Here is a 12259-nt window from a genome sequence, read left to right on the forward strand (position 1 = left end):
ATCTAACACATTATAAAAAATGTATACTTAATGTGAATGCGAGTTTGTGCCATATGATCTAGGCATGTTCCCAGTCCACTTGACCCGATTTTTTTATTCGAGTACATGGACCACAGATGTCGTTCATCTTTGCTCTCAAAGCCTGCCTCTATCTCTAACTGACTATCTCTCAATTTAAGCCAGATCTATTTCTTTTTTTTTTTTGTCTCCAATTCTTACGATACTAATTGACCATCATAAAAACTGGGTATTTTTACTGACTTATTCTGCGGCATTCCTATTGGATAGTGTAACTACTGTCTCACTACATCCCAAACTGCTTCTAAAACTCAATGATAATACTAAGAGTGTGGATAATTTCTACGTACTTTGAGTAGATAAAAGTAATGACTCGCCCGAAAGCATGCAGTTTGCGGCAAGTATTAAGCATATATCTGCGGAGCTAGCTTAAAAGTGCTGCAGGAATTCAGGGATTCAAACCAATTCTTCAGCCGTGAGCGCGAATCCACTAATTAGACTTGTTTCTTTTTTTTATAATTTTAAAATAGAACAACAAAGAATATCTTCGTAACAAAAACATACTTTATAAAAAGTACAAGGGTTGATCATAGTTCATTGATATCTTTTGAACAATTTTACTGTATTAACTTTTCATTAACAATGTTTAGAATTTATTAGATGTCACAGACCCTTAGGCTGGCCAATTCTTTCACAATAATCTTTTGGTAGACCCGCAAAGCTAATATTTATTGTGGTACTGGGTTCGATTCCCAGTCTTAGGCCTTGGATTTTATTTAATGGTTAATAAAAGAAATTTACAGTAAAGTATGTTTGCTAGTCGCCTCCGTCCACGACACCTAATTGGTAGTTGGACGTTAAGCCCCGCCTGAAAAAAATAGGCGATTACTTTAATTTTACTTTTTTTTTAAAAGAAATTTACAGTAAAGTATGTTTGCTAGTCATCTCCATCCACGCCACCTAACTGGTAGTTTGTCGTAAAGCCCCGTCTGAAAAAATAGGCGATTACTTTACTTACTTTACTAATCTTTTGGTTATGATAATGATAACAATAATTACATATTCATAAACAAATAAACACTACGTTTAAACTCTATTCCAAAATATAATTCTGATTTATTATCTCTATTAACGCCCTCTATTCTGTAAAATCATATAAAACTAAACATTAAAATCAGAAAATACAAACTCTTTTTTTTTATTGAAAGACAAAGAAGATAAAGTTAGGTTAGGTGGTTTTTAAATTCCTTCAAATTTCAATCCTTTATATCTCCGTTTATATTGTTCCGATTTCAATGATTCCTTTACCAAATTGTAAAAAGAAGTTAGCTCGATAACTGGTATAAATTGCAATGTATTGGTGATAATAGTTTTTGAGATATGGAAGGTTAAATTTTGGTGGTTTTTAAATTCCTTCAAATTTCAATCCTTTATATCTCCGTTTATATTGTTCCGATTTCAATGATTCCTTTACCAAATTGTAAAAAGAAGTTAGCTCGATAACTGGTATAAATTGCAATGTATTGGTGATAATAGTTTTTGAGATATGGAAGGTTAAATTTTGGTGGTTTTTAAATTCCTTCAAATTTCAATCCTTTATATCTCCGTTTGTTTGTTATTCAATGAATCCTTTGTAATTTCTTAGGGATAATAGTTTTTGAGATATAGATGGGTACATTTTGGTGGTTAATTTTAAGTTTTTAAATAATTATTTTCTCTATCAAATGATTACTTCCTTTAATGAGCTTTTGAATGTTTGAAGTAAATTGATAGGGTGAGGGAGAATGGGGCGCAATCACAAATTCAAGTGTCTAAATATTAATTAATGAAATCGTTCAAATAATTATGGGAGAAATGGCATTTACACTCAGTATATGTGTATGTGAGTTGGCATGGACTGGAGTTGTGGCGTCCAATTTAGGGCAGACTTTGCCTAATGGAGGTTGAAAGTTAATCAGTCTAGTATGCAGAGGAATTGTTCGGAAGCGGAGGAGGCAATGTCCAGGCTTTAAAGTTGTGCTACTGGACATTTACTCTGATAGTGTGAGCGAGTGTAACTCTAGCGACCGACGACGCTAATGGCTTCTGATTTAGACGTACTCTCCAATTAAGAAGCTCCCCATCCTTCTGACACTTACAGCCTCCATCCGGCTTCATTAGATTTGAGGTAGCTACTCAGAGAGTCTCCCTTCTCATTTAGTTCTAACGCTGTTCTAATCACTCCACCAGACACCCAGTCGTCTCACAAACTTCTAATATTTCGCGGTCCGTCTAGATTTCCTCAACCAACCTTCTCAATATCCTGCCCACACGAACACTAATCGAATTCTCTTGCTCCGAGAAAGTGAAAGTATTTCTGTATTAACGAAAATTTTTTTACAAATTTAACTTAAACTATTCCACATATGTATAAGAAATTAATGTTTTCAATAATCTTTAAAAATATGCATTTTTTAGAAATATTGGTGTAATGTAAACGAATAAAATGGTCGTTGATTGGCCAATCAGAAGAAGAACTCCGAAAATTAAGAAAGAAAAATTACCTAAATAATTATATACGTCACCAGAAAAGCAAATTCGTCTCTTAAATCTACTTAATTGTGAGAATTCTGTTGTGAGTGAGAGAGACGATGCTGCTCTGCTTTTCCTAGAACGATTACTTTTTGCTATAATTCAATTCCGAAATTTTGATAAAATCTCACTTTTAATGATTTATGAAAAGCAAAGTTAAATTTGCAGGATTAAAAATTTGGTCAATGTTATGGGCAAGGCTTAGAAAAGTGCCGGAAAGGGCTTCGGCGTTATCTCTCTCTAACGCCTTTATAAGAATGGACTACCCCTTCCGCTTAACGATTCATTCGACTTTGGCGCGCCAGTTACCAACATTCTCTACTAACCTTCGCCAGTATAACCTACTCGCATGATTAACAGCTGACTTTCCTGTTTAAATACCATTTAGCTCTTTTAATACTCTTTTATACTCTTTTAATCTTTCAAGTTAATTGAATTAGTTATTTTCCTAGTTTAGTATTGTGGTTATCTCTCGTTAGTAATTAGTGTTAATGCAGTCATCAAACCATATAATATTAAAAATATCTTTATTACACCAAGCCATTTCTATTACTCATAATATAACGAACGATCAGACTACAAAAGCTACTTAGTGGAATTCGTCAGCAAGCCAGTCTAACTACACAGTCTAACATCCCAGTCTAACTGCACAGTCTTAACCAATACATCAAACCTTCCTCTAACGAGCAGCAAGCGAAAGGTACATTAATTCCGTTCTAACGGAAATAAAGTTGTTTGTCCCAAGTGTTTGCCAAGTTTTGTGTAAATTGAATACTACATTTTGCTGAGGAATGGAGGTATATTTAGGCCAAGGATAAGGAAGGAAGGGTGCACTGCAGTTCACCCTTTCACAGTACCTTCAGCACAGTTACACTAAATTAAAATAAAAAAAAGGTAAAGTTTATTCCATTATTCAGCTGGCGCCCTTTGTTTTATCAGGGAACTTGAGAGAGATAAAAAAGGAATACCGAGTGGAAAATAAATTCACCTGTAATCATGTGGAATTTCATTAAATTTAATGAAATCAAAATGGAATGCTAATTTTCCTTTTGTAATGCTGCGACAGTGTGGAGAGATCAGAACGGAGAGGAGATTCTATTTAAATAAATCCTGAATTATTCATTGGTAGCAATGCAAACTGTTTGATAGCCTCTAATTCTGCCGGACTTACATTCGTCTAGATTAGTATTAACTTAATTTCCAAAGGAAGGATTAATGAAGGGATTGCTGTTTTTATTCCTGGATTTAAGGATCACTTATATATTCTTCGGGACTGTGACTGCAAAAACGTTCACTGCAGCACCAGGAGAAAAAGGATTGGCAATCAGAGTGGCTACCAGGTGATAGCTCTCGCTTCCTCTCGAGAGGCAGTGCAGTACTGTGTACCATAGTTAGTGCAGTTAATTGAGTTCAGTTAGTGCTACTATCCTCCAATAGCTTTAATGAGCCACTACAAATAATATATGTTCGCAATAAGCTCTGGTTATTTATTATAAAGGGTTAATATTTAGACAACCTTCCTGAACAAAAAAATTCCATGCTGCGCCATTGTTGAGAGCGAAATGCATTTCTGCATATTGTACGGTTTCACGCCTGTGAAATATTTATAAGATTCCAATATGAAGCCAAATCCAAATTTAAAGCCACGCGAAGCCAATATTTTAGGTTAAAACCTAAAATACCACTTGAACCAACTTCCTTCCAAAATGGCTTCCACGATTTTTTAAACTTGGTTTTTCCACATTGGAATCGTGATCTTTAAATTTTATTTAAAAATTTCCCGAAGAAAACTGATTTGGAGAGCTTGAAGCCTTTTCCGTTTTAGTACATTGAAGTTCAATACCTGTGAATATACGTGAATAATTATTTGAAGCCAAAATTCCGAGTTAAAATAATATCAATCCACCGGAAATGCGACTGTCTACAGTAGAGAATCGCCCAAGGACGGTGAATTTCGATTTAAGAATAAGAAATTGGATACAACTTAAGTTTACACATTGGCTTGAAATTTGGTCAGAGAACAATGATTGGCTGTGAGAATTTGAATTATTACATTCTAACGTTCCAATTAGACTTAGCTTCCGGCATTGAAAGTTGCAGCCAGAATTGTTGCAACAACAAAAAGCTAGCTCACTTGTAAGGTGTAAAGGATTCCATGAACCGAGGAAATTCCAGGTGTGTGTGTGTGTGTCTAGGTGGGTTAATGTGGGTTACTAGGGTACCTTTGGGTATTGTATTCACATTGCTGTCTCTGGGTTTGGGGCTACGAGTTTACTTTGTGTAATCTACACACACACTTTCACTCATACAATATACCTGGATGACACTCAGGGGACCACAAATCAGGTGAGAGGAGCAAAGTACACCTACCACTATCTTAGTGGCAGTGTTACCAACCACCTCCTGCTTTCCTGTACAACTCTCTTTCTAGATAGTCTACCAGTTGGTGTTTATGTTGGTAACATTTATCTCTTTGGTATTTCATACAAACACTTATAATCGTGGTGTTGGTCGCACTATTGATCTACCCCTTTCCAGACATGCTCTGTCCAACTTGCGTGCCAGCTATCTCCTCCAGCTGATCTTCTACGTTATCACACGGTATTGGCAAACAGTAACCGTTAAGCAAGCACAACTATTTGGCCAGCCAACAGCCGATTGGCTGAGATATCCATAAACTACTATTACAACACTTTCTTTAACTATACCTCAACCCGGATCAAGACGCAGAAACAAACACTAACCACAATAAACAGTGAAAGAAATTAAAGGACGAGAATTAGAAGGAAACTGTTCTTGATTATGTTAGTTCGGGAGGAATTAAGGTAGACGAAGTGGCGCTTCTCTAGAGGTAATTTCCATCTAATGAGTCCCTCAACGTCGATCAGGTAACCGCGATTCACCACTGTACTAAATAGTAGTAGAATCGAATGTCCTAGGAGATCCATTTGTGAAGACATTCGACTGTGTGCAGCTCAGAAAGGTCTTACTTCTAAACTTAGTAACTAGACCCTTTACTTGCCTGCCTAATTAAAAATCATCTGGATAACAGAAACTTTGAATGTAACTGTTGGTAGCATTTCGTTAGATCTCAGAAACCAAACGATTGGTGTACCATGGCCAAAATGTAAGGTTCATACCATTTCATTTCAGTCGTACATCTGCATTCAGCACGCTTTTAGCCCTTCACGACCCTAAAAGAATGACCTTGGCCATTTCATTTCAAATAGGGATTAGGCAAACAAACCGGACGTGTGAAAAACTAAATTTTGATTCTAGACAGAAATTCTCGGTTTTTTAGCCAACCAGGTGCCCAACCAGATTTCATTTAAATTGCAACCATGGAATTTTATATTTAACTATCATGTGGCATCTCGTAACTAGGACAACAGCACCAACACCAAAAACAACAGAAATAAGAGATACACAATTATGTTCACACACACACACACACACACACACATACAGACAGACAAACACACACACAAACACACACAGATAAACACTACGAACAAACCAGTTCACAGATAAACGCGCGCGTCATGAAGAAGACCGAAGAACAAACATAAAAACAATACACAAGTAGATTGCAATAAGAAACAAAGAATTGAACGGAAGTGAGGATGCAATCGCCAGTTGATTTGGACATCCGCCTGGCCATCAGCGCTGATTTAGGCCCATTCTGTTTGGAAAACTTATTCAAACCTTGTATCAGCAGATTACAGAATGACGGTGATACAGGTAAACAAAAATCATCTCACAATGCTATTCGCTATTACTAATTATAGTTGACCTTTGCTCTGACCACTCGGAAAAAAAATTTATTTTCATAAATATAATGTGGCGACCGAATTTCCATTTTGGGGCCCCCCCCCTCCCAATTTCAAAGAATAGTTTTTACAAATCGGTCAACCAATCAGCATCAACAGAATAACAAACTGTTCGGGATGTGCTTAACAAACGACCAGCCATTCAACCCGACAATTAGGATTTAGAGAAAGTAAGACTGTGAGTACTTGATAAGTATTGGACATGATCCATCCAGTGATACTAGATGAGAAAGACGAAAAAACAGGTTTCTGAAAAAATTATAAAATAATTCTTTCATTTCCACGATTTTTAGCTTTTACTTTTCAAATTAAGGCAATCCTAGATGTTCCCGTCCACTGCTGGCCGTAAAACACATTGCACTACGTGTATACAGCATTCTGGCCGGTTTTGGAAATTGGCAAATTTAGAGGTTATTAACTCCTAAATTAAAATTCGTTGAAATTAATATTTTACTCGAATGCTGTGAATGATATTGCCTAAATTTGTCCTCGTTTTTTTCTACATCTGGAGTCAGATGTTAGAGGTTAAATTTATGGCGATTTTGAACTATGAAAGGTTAAGTTTAAAGCATCTCCCAAACTAATACATCGTTGGGCTTTATAATTTGTCGCATTTAGAGGCTGACTTTGTCTGCATTTGTTCAAGTTTTCTGGAAGATTATCTAATGAATGTGGAGTTCAAGATACTGGAGATTACATTTGTGAAAAAAATGAGTGTTTATTTTATTATTACGTTTTATTTCAGTAACAATTTCTTTTGTTTAGAACGCTTTTATGTCTTGGCGGACCTTTAGGACCTAATTATAGAAGTTTCCTTCTTCATCTCTTCTTTATCATTTCATTTCTGTATTAATCATCACTTTGTTATTTGCTTCTAAGATGTTTCGAATCCAACTTGAGTGATTAATATTGAGGAATGTCACAAGAATGGCTGCATATTGATTTCAGTGTACCTGTTGTTTGAACACGACTGTTACCTAAGCGGCGGCCCAGTGCTTGCTAAATACAAGTTCAAATCCATGCACTTTCACTGGGGCAGTGAGGATGATGTCGGCTCTACACATACCTTGCAAGGAAATAGGTAATCTTCATTGCTCTACTGTCTACATAATTAGAGTTTAGTTTAGTGGACAAGAATCTCTTGGAGATGATGTAATACGTATATGATATCTTCGTAACAAAAACTTGCAGTTTTAAAAGTTAAGTATACGGTTTGATTAAACACCACAAATCAGCAAGTACCCAACATTTTATTCATACTTCATAATGGTAATAGTAATATTAATGAAAAGTTAATGCAGTAAAATTGCTTAAATGATGTTATTGTTCTATAATTTGAATAAAATACACAAGTTACTGTAATGGCTGAAATTTCGAGCTGAAGTAAAAATGAAATGTTCTTGATTGCGAACCTTTTTGCGTATAATCAACCCTTACATCTAACTTTTTAAACTGTAAGTTTTTGTTGAGGAGATTTTTGTACCTTTTGGATAGATATTTCTGTTTCTTTCATGACTTGAACCACTTTAAATGTATCTAGTGATAAATAGATATTAGGATATCTAGAATAATTAGGCTAATTTACTCCGGGATTAGGGGATACAAAGTTTCTATTAATGCTATCAGGTTCTGGACGTCCTCGCACATAAATATCTAACTTCAATATCACAGATTTCCCAGAAACATAAATCTAATTTATTTTCTTAATTTCAAATGGAATCCCCATACTAGACTGAAAAGACAAAGAAACTAACCAATGTTACAAACTTCGCGCCAGACTACTTGACAAACGTTCGAAACTTAACTTACATAACAAAAGACTCTTATATCTACTGTTACTGCGACCTATTTGGTCATACAGCATCGAAGTATGGGGATCGACTAAGCGTTCCAACTCACTACGTCTCCAGGCATAACAGTCAAAAATACTTCGAAAACTTCTTAACGCTCCGTTCTATGTATCTAACCTCACTATCCATAATGACCTCAAAATCCCTTTCATTAAAGATCTTGCTAACACTCGTTTCTTCAAATTTCATTCCTCTACAGCAGTTCATCCTAAACCTCTCATAGAACACCTATCTTCCTCCACATTACCAGGTAATCCTCTAAGGAGATTGAAGAGAAGATGGCCTCGTGATCTTCTCTTATCGTGAGAGCAAAGCACGTTACTGGAGTGGCACCACTGGGTGCCTTCTCCACTCATGATTTTCTTCTATTTCTTTTTTTTTTACCATATTTGCTTGTTGCAACAACTGTTGCAGTGGTAAATTACAATAAAAGATTTAAAAAAAAAATCTAATGGAAGTAATATTCAAATATTTCATTCAATTAAATGGCTGCGGTTGATCTAGATATATTAAGTAATCTATTAAGTGCTCACGATAACTTGGCAGTCATTAGATAACAGGAAGTATTCATAAATGGCGCCTCCGAGCCGAGAAACGTTTCGACTCAGCGCCAGTAACTTCCATGTAATGGCGGATAGTTTGACCAGTTACAGTTAGCAAACAAGAATAACCGCATTCTTGAAAGTGACAAAACTTACTTGATTAATCGCTTTTTATATTTGTAACTAATGGCGCCTGGTACAACAGCTAGTCGATGAATCTGTTACAGATTTGCTGCGGAAGCACATTTGATTTTCCAATATGATTATAAATTTAAAGCACCTTTGGAAATACTTGAGGCTCACCGAAAGTTGGCCGACCTGAAGTGGAAAGTGGAACATCCCGACGAAGAGGAGGAGGAAGAGGAGGATGACGACGAAGAAGAGGAAGAGGAAGAAGAGGAAACTGAAGAGGAAATGTTGGAAAGGTATGAGAGGGATGTGAAGAATTTTGAGATTTTACAAAAAAAGAAAATGGACGAATGGGGTGAAAAAAGGAGAGAGATAATTGAAAATGATAAAAGTAAGGGCCGCGACCTCAAAGGGTCAAAAGTGGAAACTAAGAAGGATGAGAAAGATAAAACGAAACCAGCCGAAGAGGATCAAAATGATAAAAGTAAGGACCGCAACCTCAATGATTCAAAAGTGGAAACAAAGAAGGAAGAGAAAGATAAAACGAAACCAGCCGAAGAGGATCCAGCCTCTTTAGCGACTTGGGATGCAATGAAAAGAGAGGTTACCAATTCCGGCATTATACTAGAGGAAAAAGTATGGAAGAGTTTATTCGAAAAGTTTGTAGTTAGCAAAGAAGCGGCCGAAATGCAAGAAGCTGCCAATAACCCTCAAACTGCGATAAAGCAAGTGCCACAACAACGAGTTGAAAAACCGGCAGCGGTCGCTACAGAGATAAGTCCCGAAGAGAAAAATCTATCAAAAGCAAGGAAATTGGAAACGGAAACAATGCTTCGTCTGGAATTAGCCCACTTGGAAACGTGCAAATCAGAATATACTGTTTGGATTAAAGCGGAGGAAAAGTTGAACAAGGTTTTGAAAAGAGAACTGAGGGAAAGCTATGAAGCTTTTCAGGAAGAGTTGGAAGAGAGAGAAGAACTGGAAGATGACGAGGACATTCCGGAAGAGGAGAAAAGAAAGACTAGAATTCGTTGGACCATCGCAGATGAAAAGAAGGAGCAGGCAGTCCGCGACAAGCTGAAGGGAGTTCTGGACCGTAGGAAACAGGAGTTGGATAAGATTTGCACCAAGGATATCACGTGCTTAGCGATCGTCGGCTTGATATTCAAAGTAAGTGACAGTTATCAAATCTTCCGTACCCATTTTTCGGCAACCTCGCCTCCTCGGACCTACAAATCTACAGAAAACTTTTACCAGAACCGTTCCAATTGATATCAATGTGATTCCACGGCATCACCTATTACTGCGATTGGCCATTCATGTTTGCAAATTTTCTCAATACTAAACTCAAAAGAGTTTTCCACACAAATACAGGTGAGGTTGGCATTACTGATTGATTCCATATCAAGAGCTCAGACTTTCACTTTCCACTTTCCACAATAGTCACACAAATATCTACTTTATTGAATTTCATTTCCGGTCTACCCATTTCCCTCAAAATTTCTATCTTTCTAAAGTATTAGAAACACCTTCCGTATTGTTAAGAGTTCTTAGAAACGTTCTTTATGCTGACCACAACATTGTAAACAACATTCAAGCAATCCCTTGGCAATCTATCTGGTTGTCGGACTTTGTCCTTATCCCTTCTTGATCAGAAATGGTGGCGGTGCCCCTCATAAGGATTCGTAAAACTTGTATTCACTGAAAAAACTCAATATTAATAATTTGGACTCCACAATTATACTTGCTCTGACAAAGAGGGAAGTGGTTGTACACACATACTCATCCCCCGTGCTTATTGAATCCAAAAGTGATATCCTCATTCTCGGTTTATTTCAGGCTGACAAGGCAGCTCCGCCGTACAATTTATTTACTTTTCTAACTCACGTTCAAGAAGCATTTGAAGAGACAGAAGTCGATGGTAACCTGATGAAACAATTCCAGAGCGGTTTATCTACTAGCGATTATTTCACTTACAGCGGTTCGACAACACACAGTCCTTATTCAGAGAATGTCACCTGGTTTGTCATGAGAGACCCTCTGCCAATCCAACCAGCTCAGGTAATCCTTGAAGTTTAAGTTCTGCTAATGTTTAAAATGGAATAATTTGCGTAAGGCTGTTGGTATGAATGTACCAAATAAATCCCTCTATGACCATAAGCCATCCTTCTGCCGCTGTTGCTATGCTTTGAAGGTCTTCAGTTGCTGCACTTCAGTTTCAACTTCGATCAAGGTTTTAAATTTTCCTACATCAACCTGCTGGCGTTTTCTAGGCCTAAAAATACAGATTGGAAGTCAAGAAAAGCTTCATACTGAGATAATTGTATGTTTATCACGGTCATCCTTCAGATTGAGTCTGTATCCTTACTAAACTTGAGATATCCAACGGGATTCATCCTAGATCTCTTTTGTAGGATTGGTGAGACAAAGGAGGTAACACCCATCTTTCTCGTTGAGGAGTGTAGGTTGCAGGCCTTCGATCGGAATACATCAAAGTCGAAGAGCTTTTTGGTTATTTCCCCTAATATTATTGTTGGATATGTTAGGACAGTTGAGAAGCCCAGTTCAGGAATCTATCCTTGATTCGGCTTATGTTGCTACGAGAGATATCTATATGGGATATCAGCGCGGCTTTGGATAGCTGAGGCTAAATCCGTCTCCCTAGATGAATCGTCTAGTCACGGATTGGTTGGAAAGTTGGAAACGTTCTCTGCACGCAAACAGCTATTTAAAAAAAAAAATTAAATTAAATAAATAAAAAGATTTAGGTGGCAGTATCCGTTGCCTAGTCTAAGTTCCTCACCATACTTTTTGCGTGTGTAACCACTACATATGATTGCTTTGATATCCAGGTGGACTGCCTACGTAAGATGAAGGGAGAATGGGGTCCTATCTACAGCAACTCCCGAGAGGTGCAGAGTCTGGGCAGCAGACAGATCTTCTTCAATCAGAAGCCTGTGTCCTTCCAACCGACCGTCTGTCCTGGCAAAGAGCTTTGTTGTGATAAAAACATGCCGAAGCAAAACTGGTCTGGTTTCATTTAATTTATAGATTTTGCTCTCTCTTCCGCTATTTGTCAAACAAATAAACTTTTTCTATTTATTTTGTTATTTTTTAATTTTTAATTTTATTTTTTATTTTTTCTTTAGTTCATCTCTAATTTTACATTTAAGAAAACATGGACCAAGTTGAAAAATATCTACCTTATTTCCTACTACTACTCCCTGGCCATCACAGCCCATCAAGGGACTGGTCCTCAGCCACCAACAGCTTTCCACCGTTCACGGTCCCTCGCAGCCGTTCTCCAACCTTGCAGGGC

At 37.1% G+C, this 12259-nt stretch overlaps 1 protein-coding gene across 2 annotated transcripts; it reads left to right on the forward strand.

The window, feature by feature from the left end:
- The first annotated feature begins 5951 nt into the window (after positions 1 to 5951).
- LOC141452098 (uncharacterized) lies at positions 5952 to 12042 on the forward strand. Of its 2 annotated transcripts, none has more exons than XM_074123955.1 (5): positions 5952 to 6330; positions 7299 to 7500; positions 9039 to 10110; positions 10780 to 11001; positions 11793 to 12042. In XM_074123955.1, exons 2-5 carry the CDS (start codon positions 7439 to 7441, stop codon positions 11982 to 11984), a joined length of 1548 nt encoding a protein of 515 aa, XP_073980056.1. In that variant the 5' UTR covers positions 5952 to 6330; positions 7299 to 7438; the 3' UTR covers positions 11985 to 12042. The 2 variants fall into 2 exon arrangements, with proteins under 2 accessions (XP_073980056.1, XP_073980055.1); XM_074123954.1 differs by having other exon boundaries at positions 5953 to 6330; positions 7368 to 7500.
- The last annotated feature ends 217 nt before the right edge of the window (positions 12043 to 12259 follow it).

This window comes from Rhodnius prolixus, unplaced genomic scaffold (assembly GCF_049639745.1).
Source record: "Rhodnius prolixus isolate KJV_2025 unplaced genomic scaffold, Rpr scaffold_38, whole genome shotgun sequence".
NCBI lineage: Eukaryota > Metazoa > Arthropoda > Insecta > Hemiptera > Reduviidae > Rhodnius > Rhodnius prolixus.

Excerpts from the sequence above, each read along its gene's own strand:
- LOC141452098 (XM_074123954.1), top strand. The coding sequence starts at position 6,213 with ATGCAATCGCCAGTTGATTTGGACATCCGCCTGGCCATCAGCGCTGAT. Across the intron at positions 10,111-10,779 it reads TCGTCGGCTTGATATTCAAA|GCTGACAAGGCAGCTCCGCC; the intron begins GTAAGTGACAGT and ends GGTTTATTTCAG. Across the intron at positions 11,002-11,792 it reads TGCCAATCCAACCAGCTCAG|GTGGACTGCCTACGTAAGAT; the intron begins GTAATCCTTGAA and ends TTTGATATCCAG.